The sequence below is a fragment of the Lissotriton vulgaris genome, chromosome 5, assembly GCF_964263255.1.
Source record: "Lissotriton vulgaris chromosome 5, aLisVul1.2, whole genome shotgun sequence".
NCBI classification, from domain to species: Eukaryota; Metazoa; Chordata; class Amphibia; order Caudata; family Salamandridae; genus Lissotriton; species Lissotriton vulgaris.
Genome location: NC_141693.1, coordinates 1,628,237,243 through 1,628,254,335, shown reverse-complemented (window position 1 = coordinate 1,628,254,335; position 17,093 = coordinate 1,628,237,243). Strand labels below are relative to the sequence as shown.

Sequence of the window (17,093 nt, the reverse complement as noted above, 5' to 3'; positions counted from 1 at the left end):
AATTACCCTGAAGGAAGCATTGTCTCTTTCTTGCACTACAGTATGAGATCTGCAGCAAACAGTACTCATCAGAGAGCACAGCACCAACAACAACATTTGCTGCCACATCAGAACATCTGCAGCATTAATAACTTCCACCAAATCAGTGACCAACGCTGCTGCAAAAATAGTGACCACAGCTCACAATGAGCAGAAACGAACAACAGCTTTAGCAACAGTTGATAGCAAGGTTGAGGCAACGGCACAGAGCACAAAAGGTAACCATAGCAGGGACAACACCAAAATTACAGCATCCCCAACAGCAAGAACACTGCAGCAACAATATCTTCTACCCTAGCATGGATGGCATCTGGCTACAAGGTGGTGACTATACCAGTTACCACAGCTGTACATGCTGAAACAAGAGTAGCCGATAGGTCTCACCTTTGGGACCTTATAGGTGCTTAGCTATGCAGCACATTATCCTGGGTGCTGTGCCACCAGGGAGTGAAGAGATAAACAATTACTACACACTGGGCTATGCAGTGTGATTCAGGAACACATGCTTTTCTCAGGAAAAATGTATGGACACATTTCAAGGCTTTTTAATGCACAGATAGAAAAGACAAGTTCCTCAAGGCATGTCAACAGCACTATAGTATTATGTGTGCCATTAACTGTGCTGCAAGGTTAGGCTGCAGAAGATCCAGTGACTAAGGCTCACTAACGCAACAAGCAGTGAAGAGGAGGGGTTTGGGGGAAGTCCTCGCACTTTGAAGTCAGAGAAAATTAAAGATGCGATTTTGAAAACTGCGCCTGAATCATATGACATTTCATCTTGGTATCTGAACGGAACAGGGAGTTTAAGTGACTAGCGCCAAAGCGTAACCATCGATGATGGGCATACAGTGACAAGAGCAGGAATCAATAAAAAAATAGTCCACCAAGTGAACACATAAACACAGAATCCTAATGTTACCCGTAATTGGGTGGTGCTCTGTGGGAGGAAACCAAACATAAAATAGAGGGACAAAGAGGAAAGATGTACTACTAACAGGCACAACAATTGATGAGATGAATAAAAAGGCAAAGGGTAGGCTTAAGTCAATGGGAGTAAATACAGCATGTCTCAAAGAGACAGCACATTCGCTGCTGTAGGCTTGACCTAAAAAATAAAGGAAGACATACATGCAATGCTTAGAATAATTCCAGCAGTAGGGAACTACCTTAGGCTGTCTCCCAGTCCATTGTTATTTTACCTGCTATAAAATCACAGACAGATTCCTGATACACGCAAAGCAGGCTTGCTAATGATGGAATATTCTAGTCGAACTGCTGTAGCGTGCCCCTCCTGAGTGTGATTTCAAGGTACTCAAGTTCAGTTCTGGGCTGTTGGAACTTATTATTGCACCTCAGATTCTACGGCATAGTGAATACAGAATAAATGTCTGAGTATGAATGTTGTACTTATGGCATCTTGCCAAGAAAAATAAATGATTATTAAAGCCAATCGGTTTGACTTTAATGTGAAAACTTGCATCTTTCTGTAATTTCTATGTCTGTCACCTGTGTTTCCATGAATCATAGTGTGTATCTTTTTAAACAAATATTTTGTTGGTATGTTGTAATGTGCCATTAACATGTTTATACTTAAATCAGTATTCTGACCTAGGTTTCAGAACTGGAATAAAAAATTAGATATGCAAGGAAAAAGTTAGACTTTTTTGGCAACAACATATAACACACTTGAAAAATCGGTACGAGAATAAAGATTTTTCTCCGATCTAGGAACTACATTCACTTCCTTAATGACATACCCTGTATTAATTAATGTTTTCTTCACAAACTGTTCATCAACCTGTAGACTTGGAACTTTGTTACTTCCTATCATGAAAAAGGTGCAGTTGAGACACACAAACATTACCAGAATGCCTCCACTTTTTAACAATTTAGAGATATTTTTCAGGGCACAGCAGTAGGTTTCTTTGTCAGGACATAGACTTTCTAAACAATGAACCACATACAGACAGTCTACTAGAGGTAGGACTTCAGGAAGCAATGGGTTCTTTGCAGTGATATCACACTTTACTAGATGTGTTATTTTTCCTCGCAATTCATCTTCTTTGTTTATCCATTGGTTCCTAAAAACAAAAGCATACATTGATGCATAAATAATATTATTGAGTAAAAGTATTCATGTAGATTAATTACATTAGTAGTCAGCACGGATTTCATAACATTGTCTAATCAATGTATGCATCATATAAGCACCATAGCTAGATTTCAATGGCATATGAATTTACATACATCAGAAGTACAATAAACAAGATCCAGTATTAACCTTGCTCAATGACATGGACCTTGATGCCTTCAAACCCTCCAACATTCACTGAATATTAAGTTACTTGGATTCACCCTGGACACTTACCTCATCCTCAAGAAATACATTGCCAAATAAGTATACAGCCTGGTAACAGCTCTCTCATCTAAAGAATATCAAACCAGTTTTTTCGGATAGGGTCTTCAGAAAAAGCCCTCACACTTTCACATCCAGATGGTGGCACTCCATGACCTCCCAACCTACACACTGGCACTCCTTAGGGACATCCTAAATATTGCGGCATGTCTCATCGAGGGCTAATGAAATATGATAACATCACCTCCATCCTGAAAAGCTCACTGTCTCTGGTGAATCTCAGCACAACCACAGCCAGTACACCATTAAACTGCAGACTAGCAAGTCTTAAAAAGCAAACAACAAGACAGCAGGCCTTTTCCAATCTATGCACCTAGGATTTGAACAACATCCATGTATCCATCAGGAAAGCTCTAACGCTGCTCAAATTTAGGAAACATTTGATAACTCATCCATTTAAAGAACACTACATCGCAATGTATTAATGGTCTACAACCCAGCTTCCTCTCCTCTATTTGTTTTCTTTATGTCAGTCTTTGACCTTGTACAAAGCTCCTCTGCATTTTAGATAGGCTCGCTCTATTGAAATATCATATACATACATACATACATAGATGGACCACGAATGGAAAAATCCAGAACTGTATTTGGCCACGTTGGTAAATCATGCAAACATTTACTGAGCTTGTCTTTCAATTGTAGTGGATTGAGTGAATCAAGGGAGATTCAGCTGTGAGACTTAACATGGCCTCTCTATCATTCTGTGGAATAGATATGCTACAGGACACAGGAGCTTCCACAATAGTATCCATGTAGGATAATGATGTTATCATGATCATATATTTTTCAATGCAGAGGCCGTTTACATTTATGTGTACAAACTTGTATTATTGAATATGCTACAAGTAAATAACTGTGATTCTCTCACAAGCAATATTCTAGCATACTTTAATGAACTACATGTTTGACATCAGTCATATAAGCTAACATGTTGGCTGATTTTTGCTTATGTCTTTATTGTTTCTTTGTATGTGTGCTGCAATTACAATATATAAATATGTAGAGAAAGCTTACGGTCTTATACACAAAGGTAAATGTATGCTTTTGTGTACGTTTAAACTTTTAGGCTATTCACAAATAGTGGAGACTCCAAAGTCAGGGAGATAAGTCTGCACAGAAAAATATACATCAGTCTTAATAGGCATGTTTAATTTACATAGAATCCCTCGTAAATGGTACGACATGTACCTACCACCTGTAAATTAATGCTACAATTTGGCTGCAGCATACATTGTGCCATTCACTTAAGTGCAAACTTTGCAAAACCAAAGGGGATGATGGACGGAGTGTTGAACATTGCAAGCACTCACCCCAGTCAACTGATCTGGGTTTAATCCAGCATCATTCTTTAACACACTCCGTCACCCCAGTTCAGACATGTCCATATACAAATCAATCTGACCCTGTGCCTCGTGGGAACAGTCCAGCCCAAACTGCCAAACGATGTCTTCCCTGGACTTGAAACAAGCAACCTGGGACCAGTTTCGGGTTCATAACCCTCATTAGCCAGGCTATCTTGAATCCAGTAGGAAAGTGAGCAAGGGACCCACGTCTGGGTATACCCTGCCAACTTAGGGCGAACTGTGCAAAACCAAAGGGGATGATGGATGGAGTGTTGAACATTGCAAGCTCTCACCCTCAGTCAATGATCTGGGTTTAATCCATCATCTTTCTTTAGCTCACTCCGCCACCCCAGTACAGACTCGGCCATATGCAAATCAGTCTGACCCTGTGCATCATGGGAACAGTCCAGCCCGAACTGCCAAACCATGTCTTCCCAGGACCAGAAACAAGCACCCTAAGACCGGTTTGGGGTTCATAACCCTCATCAGTCAGGATATCTTGAATCCAGTGGCAAAGTGAGCAATTGTTTTTACATTCACTTAAGTACATGTCCCAGGACTGCCACTGCTGCCTGTTGCGGAGTTTTAAACTGCCACTGCAAGCTGATAAAATAAACATTTTGCCAGGCCTACACTTTCCTTTTCAATCATTGTAAGCCACCCCCAAGGTAGGCCCTAAAGGCCCCTAGGATATGGTGCATGGGAATTAAAATGTAGATGTCCTAACAGTGAAGCACTCTTACACTCATTTTTCTCTGTAGCAAAGACTTCTCTCTCATAGACTGACACTAAGGGGCTAATTACAATTACTGGGAGGATGCCATCCACAGCCTGTCGGTGCCGGTCCCCTCACCATCGTAACCAACGTTACCGCCTGCCATATTATTATTATTATTATTTTTTTTTAGTTTTATATAGCGCGTACTAGACCCGAGACATCGGGTAGCAAAGCGCTTTACATAACACCAGTTTCGTTACAGAAGGACACTTTCATTTTTGTTAGGCACTGGTAGATTAAGTGATTAGCTCAGAATCACAGGATGTTGAGCGTTGTTGCCGAGACTCTCACCCGAGTGACCACTCTAGCCGTAAGGCTACATCCTCTCCCCAACATTGATAGATGGAACTCCTTTTTGACAAGATTAATTAAACTGACCTACTGGTTGCCAAACATGATGGCAGCTTAGTGAACTCACACCTAGTGTGTTGCTGCCTAGGATTTATTTCCACCAGATCTCATAGATATACTGGGAATATGACATTACAGTTGGTGGGACAATTGGCTACAACCCGCAGATGGAATCACCCAACCATATACTGAAAGCCCATTAGTGTATAGCATTACGTTTTGCTGTTAGCCTGAAGTGCATTTTTTTTTTTTATATATAATTTTTTTTTTCTCACAAAAGTAATTTCACAGCACTCCTCTTGGTAAGTTCAAAGTTGTTTTATTTCACAAACGTGTCTTTCTCCTACGCGTTTTGAACGGTAGTTCCTGATCACGGCAGTATGTTACATACTGTCGTGATCAGGAACTACGGTCTGAAACGCGTAGGAGAAAGACACGTTTGTGAAATAAAACAACTTTGAACTTACCAAGAGGAGTGCCGTGAAATTAAATTTTGTGAGAAATATTTGGGAGACCCTGTCCTGGTCTCGACGCGGGCACCGACTGAAACAGTGCTCCCTCTGTGCAGGACAATTTGAGCAGTGATATTGAATAAACACTGGTGCCTTTAAGGAAACGGGACGTCATCCTAACACCATGACTAGAGGCGCACAAAAAGCGGCAGCTGCCGCATCTGCATCAACAACCCCCAAGACCACCATAGGGAATGAAACAACCACAAGTACAAATACAAGTACTATGGCGAGTGCAACAATTACGAATCGCCGTGCAGGCAAAGTGGATGAGGCACGGTCGTTATTTTGTGAGACGGAAATGGCAAACACAAGCTCAGGGAGTACCAACGAAACTGCAATAACACCGCCGGATAAAACATTGAAACAGATGCTATTTCAGTATGAGAAACTCATGAAAAAAGAAATCAATAGATGGTGGGAGGTAACCTCTCTGGATAACTATATAGAGGTTGGGAGAGTACCGAGGGGTCTTCGAATCATGATCACCCCCACATACCACGACCCACATCCTAAGCTGATTTCTGATTGGTCTGAATTAATGGTAGGGACCTACAAAAACATGCTTGGCCTGTTGTCAAAGTATGCAGGCATGGAATTGGAACAGGTCATCATAGACATTGCGAAACTGAAATCAGAGCTGGACAAACATGATGCCAAAGATGAAATAGCTAAGGCCATCGAGCAAATGGAGAAAAGACTTGATAAATATGAGGATGAAATCAAGCAAAAGAAGAAGAGCAAGTTCCTAAGAGATAAACAGGATTATGCCAGTGGGCGGATTCTGACCTTTGGGAAGAAATATAATGGGGCAATCAAAAAGTTTAAACAGCTTGCAGGGCAACAACGGAATGTCACGGTTTCTGAATCAGGCTCGGAAACCTATTCAGACCTTGATGAGGTACTGGATACTAGCGGAAGGAGTCAACTATCTTTCAAACCTTTGGAAGAATATGATTTTTTACAGTCAGCAATGACACTAAGGGCAAGACCACCAAACCGAACATACGGAAGAGGAAGAGGCGGAAACACGAGAGGAAAACCAAAGGCGCGGGGGGAGGAAACACAAGAGGAGCAATGTCGCATGGGAAGACACCACGACAGAACAAGCAACAATGATGGGTGAGCCCAATTTGACTATCATTAACATTTCCTCCCACACCTTGACTATGGCTGAAAAATCGGTTTTGGAGTTGGGCTTGAGTTTCTGCCCGATGGCCAATTTCGATTACATCCAAACCAGAATTGATGTTTTCCTTTTTGTCTGTAAATTGAAATTATTGAAAATGTTTTTACTAAAGAAAAAACGTGCGCTTGAGCAAGGTAGTAATGATACAGTTTGGAGCACACAGGTGTCTAATGTTTTACAGATTCAGGATGTTGACAGCTTAGCAAGCACGTTCGAATTATGTGGTGAAGATGTGAGTGGTTTAGATGATTTGGAGATACTTGACAGAATGGGATTGACACTAGGAGGACGTAGTGCAACAGGCCATAGGCCCAAATCTACTTTCAATCCCATTACACCGCATGATAACCTAGAGACATTTCATGACGTAGTTACTAGGGATCTTCTCTCTTTATGGGAGAAGAGCAAGAACAAACACGTTCACAACTTCTCAGTAGAACAGAGAAGAGCACTGAGCACCCTAAATGCTGACCCATGTTGCATAATCAAACCCTCAGACAAGGGTGGTAATGTTGTTTTGTGGGATGTTAATCTGTACAGACAGGAGGCGAGAAAACAGTTGGAATTGTCAGGCAACTATAGAAGATCAAACAGGGAAGAGTATTTGGAAAGCATTTCTATCTATCATGACAAACTCAGAAACTGGAGAGGTAAGAACCTACTAGCTGAGTCAGAATTGAGATTTTTATGTGTGCAGCATCCAGTCTCCCCCTGTTTTTACATGTTGCCCAAGGTCCACAAGGACGAGACCAACCCACCTGGTAGGCCCATTGTATCGGCGAATGACAGTCTCCTAGAAAGCACCTCTATTTTTCTGGACACTTTTCTTTTCCCGTATGTACTCAACCTTCCATCATACTGTAGAGACAGCACAGATTTCATCACTAAAATTGAGGGCATCAGATGGGAGGAAAGTTTTTGTATGGTTACAATAGACGTGGTCTCTTTGTACACGTGTATCAGACACGCTGATGGTTTGAAAGCATGCAGACATTTTCTGAGAGACAGGTCTATTTTCTACATAAGACAAACGGAAATGCTACTTGAAATGTTGGAATTCTGCCTTATGAACAATTTCTTTCTGTTCGAGAATAATTGGTTTAAGCAAGATGTGGGCACTGCGATGGGGAGTTGCTTTGCTCCCAGCTTTGCCTGCATGCTGATGGGGTGGTGGGAAGAGCAAATCCTATGGTCAGAGGATAATGTTGATGTCACTCACCACATTGTGTTTTATACCAGGTACATCAACGACATCTTTCTGATCTGGGATGGCCCAAGGTTAGATCTGAATAAATTCCTTCTGAACATCAATAAGAATGATGTGAATCTGAAATTCACTAATAAGATAGACTACTCAGAAATGGATCTCTTAGATGTCACAGTCAAAATAGTAGAGGGAACTATTCAGACAAATCTATACAGAAAACCTACCTCAGGTAATAGCATCTTACATGCAAAAAGTCACCATCCAAACAGCCTCAAGGACAGCATTTTATATGGAGAATTTTTGAGAGCTAAGCGTAACTGTAGCCCGAATGACATTTATGAGAAATAACAGACCACGATGACCCAGAGGTTTAAAGCCAGGGGATACTCAGACCAGGTACTGCTGGTAGCCAAATAGAAAGCAAAAGCTAGGAAAAGGGAGACACTCTTGAGCAAGAAAACAGCTAGTGACCGTAATAACCTGGGATCCAACAATGTCAGGATGATAACGTCGTACAGTGTGGAAGCAGGCAAGGTATGAGAGATACTGAGAAAACATTGGCATATCGTGAAGAGTGACCCAACGATAGGAAAAATGATCAATAGACAACCACAGCTGACCTACAGGAAGGCACGCTCCTTAAAAGATATGCTAGTAAAGAGTTATTTTGAGGGTCCAGTCAAGAAAAAGAATTGGCTGAAAGAGCAGAAAGGTTTTTACAAATGTGGCAAATGTAAGGCCTGTGCCACCAGTAAAAATGTGAAATCCTAACCCCTCCCTACTGGCAAGAGCGAAAACATTGGGAAATTCATGAATTGTAACACTGACCATTGTGTGTATGTGATTGCCTGCCCATGTGCAAAGTTCTATATTGGGAGTACCATCTTCCCAATAAAGAAAAGAATTTTGGAACACATGAGGGCAATCAAAAATGTTGATATGTCTTATGCTACTGCACGTCACTGGTTGCGTTTCCACAATAGTGATGTCAACTAATTTTCCTTTTTTGGCATTGACAGAGTTCCAGTGTATCCCAGAGGGGGTAACCAGCTCAACCAGCTACGTGTCCTGGAATCCCGGTACATCATCCATCTGGATTCAAGAAACCCCTTTGGTTTGAATGAGGATGAGGAGTTATACGTGCATATTGGCTGAGAACCTTATGTTAAGCCGGAAGATCTGCCTTGACACTGCACATGATCCTCATCCCCCCTTTACTGCTTCACTGACCCCCCCGCCCCAGCTTTTGTGTTTGCGACGTCCTACTCACAATCCCGTCCAGAGAGGGCTCTCTCTGTTGACGGGTATACAGTTAGAAGCTTCACATCTAAGCTTAGATTTAACGCCATCCTCATGACCACTTCGGTCCAGCACAAGGGCGAGCTCATAATAGAGAGCATCCCATCACTATCACCACTAGGAGGACAGTTTCCCCGACTCCCCCACAGGCACATCCTTACTCCACAATTTCATTTGCACAATCACACCCGAATTGACTGTTGTTATATGCCTGGCTAGGCGAACTACAGTCAGTACAGGGTTCACGCTTTGTATAACTCACGGTGCTGAAAGACGCATTTTGGCACCTTGTCACCCTTTAATTCTTTTAATTTTGCTACCTCTCCGGAGTGGCTCTTTCAATGATGGAGCAGTCCGTTACTCAAACTGTGAAGGACCCCCCGCCTTGGGACACGTATTTCTAATTAGACTACGATATAGCTATTGTTAATCAACAGATAGATTGATTGGCCACATGGCCGAGAGTCAAAACTCACCTCTGACTATTAAATCTGACTATTAAATTTTAAGGTGTAAACTAGAGCAGGATGGACATGAGGTGGTGCCAACATATGGACTCTAAAAGGATTCTGGGAATTATAGGCCACTTGGCCATCACTATTATTATTATTTTATTGTTATTATCATTACTGTTATTGTCTAACCTTGTTACCTTGGATCGAATGATAAATCAATGTGACCAGTACAAACAGAAATATGATAATATGAAATGCACCTAAATAATGTTTGCGTATTTATTTAATTATTCAATCATTTAAAATATTTGATTCCTGTAGTGTTTAAATTGTGAAACCGTGCACCACAAAGTCTGTCTTCCACCTCATTTGTAGTTTCTTGAATTGTAGTCCTTGATACATCTGTGGTCCTTCCTCAGTTTCCACTACTATCCTTGGGCACTTTTTTATAAAACGGTGATTGTGTGTTTATGTGGCTGGCTTACGAAAAAGACCGTCTGGTTGAAACGTGTCGCCAATAAACGCAATTTTCTACACGGACCCTGGTGTGCGAGTCTTTTTGTTGTTCCTGGGAACGTACTTGCTGTGGGAGCCCTTTCGTACATATATATATATATATATATATACATATATAAATATATATATATATATATATGTATATATCAATTCCATGATCCACTCAATGCTCCTCACATTCAAGGCTGTATGAAAAAGCACGAGCCCAAAGTTGCATCAAAAGGATTTTATTTTGTGACTGGCAACAGAAAAATAACTCAACGCATTTCGGGAGACTTCCCTTGCTCGCGAGTCAAGTTGTGTGCATCTCATTGGTTTAAATAAACAAACATGTGACACAATAACATGAACAACAGACTACCGCTATTTAGTAAACAAAGCGGCAGTACGGAGTGTTTCTTCCTCTTAACAGTTTATACAATTTCATTTGTTTTGTTTGAAACCGGGATATACCATTATTATGCCTAAAAATGATTAATAAATGCAAAGAAAATTTATTAGCTTCCCTTCGAAATGTTCATTGCACATTTTATCAATAAAAATAGGTGAGTTCCGAGGGCTTTAGATTGGACCATAAATCTCTGAGTCAGCTTATTTTAACCAGCAAATGGCGATTGCTATCTTTATCACGCCGCGGTTTACAAAATAATCCCAAGGCCAGTGCTCCTCAATACAGTTATACCAAAGATTGGATTTAAACTGATCAGTTTACAACTGCTTAAAAATAACAGTCGGCGAAATTGTCATTTACAAGTACTGCCCCAGTGGGCTAAAGCAAGTCCCCAAATTAAATTTCCACGGAACATCGAATTCACACATGATTTTCAAAGTGCATGAATATCAAACCATATTATGACAGCAACAATCTTGCCCAAGTGGGCGTAATTCCCTCAACGTGATTTCCTTGAGCATTCAAGTGTAGTAAACTGCATTGTGCTGTCTCAATATTTAAGAGGAGTCCACATTCCCTGAAATAAAAAATAATAACAATGAACTACTCAAATGATATTCAAAATATTTGAGATGTCATCAGTGATGTCATGAGTGATGTCACTGACCATGTCATGAGTGATGTAATATGTGACGTCATCAGCAGTGCATTGCGGGCGCACGAGCTATAGTTAGCTGAAGGAACCATAACAGGGGAATTTCAATGGTTTTATATGAGTGAAATGTCCAGCTAACTATAACATGTGTCAAAGCTATGGTTTTGTCAGTGAATTTCAAAGGTTTTGTAAATGCTACTTCCTAACTATAACGTTTGTAAAACCTATGGTTTTTTCAGTGAATTTCAAAGGTTTTTAAAATGCTAATTCCTAACTATAACATGTGTTAAACCTATGGTTTTTTCAGTACATTTGCAATTTTTTTTAATGCTAATTCCTAACTATAACATGTGCTAAACCTATGGTTTTTTTACTGAATTTGCAAGGTTTTTTAAATGCTAATTCCTAACTATAATGTGTCTAAAACTTATATTTTTTTTAGTGAATTTGCAAGGTTTTTTAAATGCTAACCCCTAAATAAAATACGTGTGTAAATCTTTGTTCTTTTTTAATGAATATCAATACAACATTAAAACACTGAATGTAGTTTTTTTTCTCCTCTCTTTACTGCCCTTCCCTTGGTTTTTATTCCCCTTAACTCACTCCTCTTCCTATAGTCCCCTTCTTTCACTCACTATTCGACTCCTCTTTTCTCACTCACCTTAGTCTCCTTTTCTCACTCTTTCTCTTAGTTCCTCCCTTCTGTTCACTCAGTCATTTCAATCACTCATTTATGCACTACGCTTTCATTCAGAATAATGAACGACACAGTGTACATATAACTTTTGTTTGAGAATTGAATGAGTTCTGAAAACAACTTTTTTTTTCTTTTGTTGTTTTATATTTTTTTTAGCTTTTTTTAAAGTTTTATATTTTTTTGAGTTTTTTTGCAAAAAAATTCAGGAACTGCAACTTGGAAACTGTTCAACACGAACAAAATACATGAAAAATAAAAAACAAATTATCTCCTTTTAAAGCATTTATGATTCTGAATACTGCGTTCAATTAGATTCAGGCTCTCTTCAGCAAAAACAATAACATCAAAACAGTTGTTGCATCGCATATGCACATTCGCCACGCACACGTCGAATGAAAACAGCGTTTTGCCCGTTTTACTTAAAAGTTTCAAAACTTGAAAAGGAGTCAAGGTAGACACTCCCTGACCCCCTAAACCTTCTCAGGAGGTCCCAAAAGAACCCCGAAAAGCATAAATGTATTTTTTTTTAATTGGGAGGTGCGCAACTGGGAGGTGCGCGCACCCCGCAAATGTTTTGAACAAAAAAGCTGTATCGGGTCAAGCAGTGTCTGCTTTGCTTCCTTTTCACGTTTTGTAACTTTAATGTAATGGAGCAAAATGCCATTTTAAACCAACGTGCGCGACCAGGTGGGCGCACCCCGCTATTTTTTCAACAAAAAGAAAGGGTTTTTTGGTCCGTTGAGATTCTTCTAAGACCCCCAGAGAAACTCTAGGGGGTCTACCTTGCCTCCTTTTCAAGTTTTGAAACTTTTATGTAAATCGGAGAAAACGCCATTTTCAAGCGACGTGCGTGACCGGGTGCTCGAGTCATGTGACTCGAAAACAACACTTTTTATTAGTTCATAGTAGTTTCTGTTCCAGAATTTTCAAAAACCCCACCCACTTCCCTCACTCTCTCTTTTACTCTCACAGGAGAAGGAGCCTTTACAACTTTGCGGAGAATTTTCTGAAATGGCTGCAAGACAGGATTCATCTTCTAATTCTGAGGAAGATTTTCAGCTGCCTAAAAGAAAAATGAAAAAATCTTTCATATGGAAATTTTTTACTTATCCTAAAGAACTAAAAAAGTGAATGCCCCGAAAGTTACTTTCACAATATGTGACACTGTTCTATCAAGAGGAAATCCTTCAAAAATGTACTCCTTTTCAATACATACAATGACAAGGCATGTCAGACAAGTGCACCCTGTGCAATTTGCACAAGCATCTACAAGAGCTCTGGCCACACAAATACCACCAGCACATCATCTGGAGGACGACCTGCATCTCCATCCACTGCAGAGTTGGACTTAACACCATTCTTGTCAAAAGTGCACATGAGATGCAACAAATGTTTTCAAATTATTGTATACGGGGAGCAGAGTCTCACTCTGATTGAGCGAAGGATTAATGAACATCAATGCTCCTAGAGAAGATGAATTTTTTCAACGTTTGGATTCTTTTTGTTCCTGTTGAACAGTTTTGCAGTTGAAGATTTCTGTCCCTGTTTGAAAAATCTAAAAAAAATATAAAAGTTTTAAAAAATGATAAAAAATAAATAAAAGAAGAAAACAAAAAAAAGTTCTTTTCAGAACTAACTCATTTTTCCAAAAAGAGCTCTGGGGCATATTAACAAGCTGTATCGCCGCTTTCTCGGCAGAATCTGCCGAGAAAGCGACGATACGTACAGCGCCTTATTAAAAAGGGCATTGCAACGCCTGGCACAAGCCCACTTTGCATGTCAACTAGAAACATCGCTAATGACATGCAAAGTGGGCGTTCCCACGTCCAACCGCATGCAAAATGTGGTTGGAGGTGGGAACACCCTATCACCAAGACAGGCGTTCAGAGGAAAAGACCTGTGATAAACTCGTTTATCGCAGGTCTCCCAACGCCTGCTCTGACCAGGCGTTAGGCATTGTTAACCTGGGGGTGTGGATCATAAAGGTGAATCCACCCCCCCATATTAACAAGGCACACAATCGCCGGCTATCACAGGATTTACTATCGCCTATGTGTTGTGCGTTGATAATAACGCGCTAACACGGCGAAAAAATCTGGCGACTGCCGGCGAAAGTCAAATGTGCGATGTGTGTTTTTTAAAGCACATCTTGTTAATATGCTCCTGTATCACCTTTCTTTTGAATGAATGTGTAGTGTATAAATGAGTGAATTAAATTGATGACAAAAATGTAGTAAGGAACTGAGGAAATGGGTGAGGTAAAGGAAGTATAGTGACTGAACAAAGTGAAGAAAAAGAGTAACTGAAACATGGGGGCTAATGTACGTTACATGGCATATCTCTGCAAATCATCAAAGATACGTCAAATAAACTATGACAAGAAAAATCACCCGTGCGCCACCATTGATGTGTCACATTTACAATGTGGCGCACCATGGGGCAAAAACAGCACACATGCGTGATGCATCTATGCAGTAAAGGTGTCGCATTGTTGGAGTTCCATCGCATGAGCGATGTAGCTCCAGCAGTGCTCCTAGTGGGCCCATTCAAATAATGCTGCTACAAGCCTTACGCCTGCTTGAAACAGGCGCAGGCTTTTGACATAGCATTCACCTAAAAGTGATTGAGTAAAATCTTGTAGATATCACTCACCCACTTTTAGCAGACATTCCTGCACAGGAACGTCCCCCCCTGCACCAGAACGCGTCCTTAAGGTGCAGGGCTTTACAACGAAACACATCTCACAGATGCGTCATGTTGTAAATAGTCCACACCATGGCGCATCTTTTGCACCGCTGCTGCATCACAAAAGTGAGACAATGACGGCGCAAAAGAGGCGTAAAGGGCTTGTAAATCTGCCCCAAGATGTCTAAAGATAGGGTTGTGAATTAAAGGAAATTAAAAATTATGAGAAGAGCAGTATGGAAAAGAAAGTAAAAGCGAAGGAGTCACAAAAGGGGACTGAGGATGGACATATGGAAGGAGAGTAAGGTAGAAATAGAAATTTATAGAGTAGAGTTAGGAGAGTGAAAGTATAACAAATGGAAAGATGATGAAGGAAGAGGATTTGAGGATGATAAAAAGGAGGTAAGTGAAAGTGAAAAGTGGGAAATAAGTGATTTAAAAATTGATCAAGAGAATGAAGGGTCTTAGGAAAGCGTAGAGAGGGAATGCAGCAGAGATACAAATTTATATTACCCAACAAATCTTTGCAAAATAGCAGAGATGCACCAGGAAAGATGCAACACACAAGTTAATCCTTACACCAGTCATGATGCACCGCATTTGCAAAGCGGTGCACCATGGTGCAGGAATAAACAGATGCATGTCACATCTAGGGCTGAAGGTTTGCACAATGTTGAAATTGTGTTCTATGCACGGCGCAGCACCAGCACTTTTCAAACTTGCTCTATCTGTAACGTGGTACGTCAACCTTTACAGTTGCTTCCATATGTGCAATGTTTTGACACATCAGCTTTAGTGAAGTGACTCAGAAAAATCTTGTAGATTTCACTGAATTACTTTTCAAGGGAGTTCTTGTGAGTGGAAATGCCCACATAAAACCTGACACTGGTTTCATGTGCTGCACGGTTTTAATATGGCCGAGATACCCGCCACCCCCTCTCAACACAATCCCCAAGAATTGGGAAACCGGAAACAGTTCTTGAACTTTTGGAAGGCGGGAAGGGAGTCACCCTTCCCGGCCGTATTTATTAAAATATGAAACAAAAGAAAACATTAAAATAACAGTTTCATATAATGTACAATTTCATTTCCACATTACGATGTTGGCTAACCTTAACAGATCTCTAATACAAAGGTTCTCCTAGCCGAACTAACATCCTACAAAACATTTGACTTGAAATTGTACATCCTAACGTTAAGGGCCAACGGCAAGGTCGTAACCGGTGTCAGATCCCTAAACCAGAAATACCCCCCTCACTTGTGAGAGGGGCGACCGCACAGAGGCGTACCTCAAGTGCATTTACCAATTTCCCTTTGTACTTGACGGGGGCCCAAATAAACTCAACGCCATTTAACGGTCGTTCGAGGACTCGTGTGAGGTGTCTAAAAGGTAGCGTAAACCCCCTCCCGCACCCCACACAACTTACCCATCTGCCGTCGCAGATGTCCTGGCCCCGGGAAATTCCCCAGGAGGGGCCGTAGCCCCTCCTATCCAGGAAGGGGCCTTGACCACCTTTCCTTTCCTTCCGGCGGCCTCTCCTTAGACAGGACCGCCTCCCCATTGAGGGGCCAATTGGCCACCTCCCCCGCGCACTCCCATCCGTAATGGGTGACGCCCCCTCATAGGGATCTTCCAATTACTGCTCACCGATCATGACCTTACCGCCCGACCAAAATAAATACGACAGTTCTACCTAAGTTACTAAGATCTCTAAAGCAAAACAGCATTTATTACCAAGCGTAAATACTGATCGATCCTTGTTCAAAATTACTTTATTAGCAAAACATACTGAAAATAATCAATCTTTATTGCATCGCTAAGAACTTTCACGACAACCATCACAACCTGTAAGAAAGCAGAGAAAACCAAAGATACTATATCAACTGTATTTACAACGAATCGCTGTCCTCAGGGGCTGGTGGGTGGGTCAAAATTGCTCTTCGTTCCGTCTCGAGCTCACGTGCAGCGGGGAGGTGCAGCTTCAGAGCACAGGAACAAGAGGATGCTTTGTTGGCTTCCGCTCCTTTTATCCGTCTTCGGGGTGGGCGTGAACCTGCCCCCGCCTGCCTCCAAGGGCGTGGCCGGCCGTGTTGGTGTCTAGGCCAGCCCACTCTAGGGCGGGAAAAAGGCGCGCCCCGGCTACGCCGCTTCGGGCATACCAGCCGAGACTCGCCTCCCGCCCACGATGGCTTCCCGGGGGGATCGTGGTACTCGACCATACGTTCGGGGGGGCCGATTGGTCGCCCCTTTCCATATGGCCGAGATACCCGCCACCCCCTCTCAACACAATCCCCAAGAATTGGGAAACCGGAAACAGTTCTTGAACTTTTGGAAGGCGGGAAGGGAGTCACCCTTCCCGGCCGTATTTATTAAAATATGAAACAAAAGAAAACATTAAAATAACAGTTTCATATAATGTACAATTTCATTTCCACATTACGATGTTGGCTAACCTTAACAGATCTCTAATACAAAGGTTCTCCTAGCCGAACTAACATCCTACAAAACATTTGACTTGAAATTGTACATCCTAACGTTAAGGGCCAACGGCAAGGTCGT

The 17,093-nt window shown here is 41.4% G+C and overlaps 1 protein-coding gene across 2 annotated transcripts in view; it reads right to left on the bottom strand.

The window, feature by feature from the left end:
- Positions 1-1,693: 1,693 nt before the first annotated feature.
- The window catches only part of LOC147716862 (nicotinamide N-methyltransferase-like), a 311,154-nt gene continuing 295,754 nt past the window's right edge, over positions 1,694-17,093 (bottom strand). For both annotated transcript variants that reach the window (XM_086920446.1, XM_086920447.1), the window contains one exon: positions 1,694-2,120. In XM_086920446.1, the coding sequence (XP_086776572.1) occupies positions 1,694-2,120 (427 nt within the window). The remainder of the gene's footprint in view (positions 2,121-17,093) is intronic.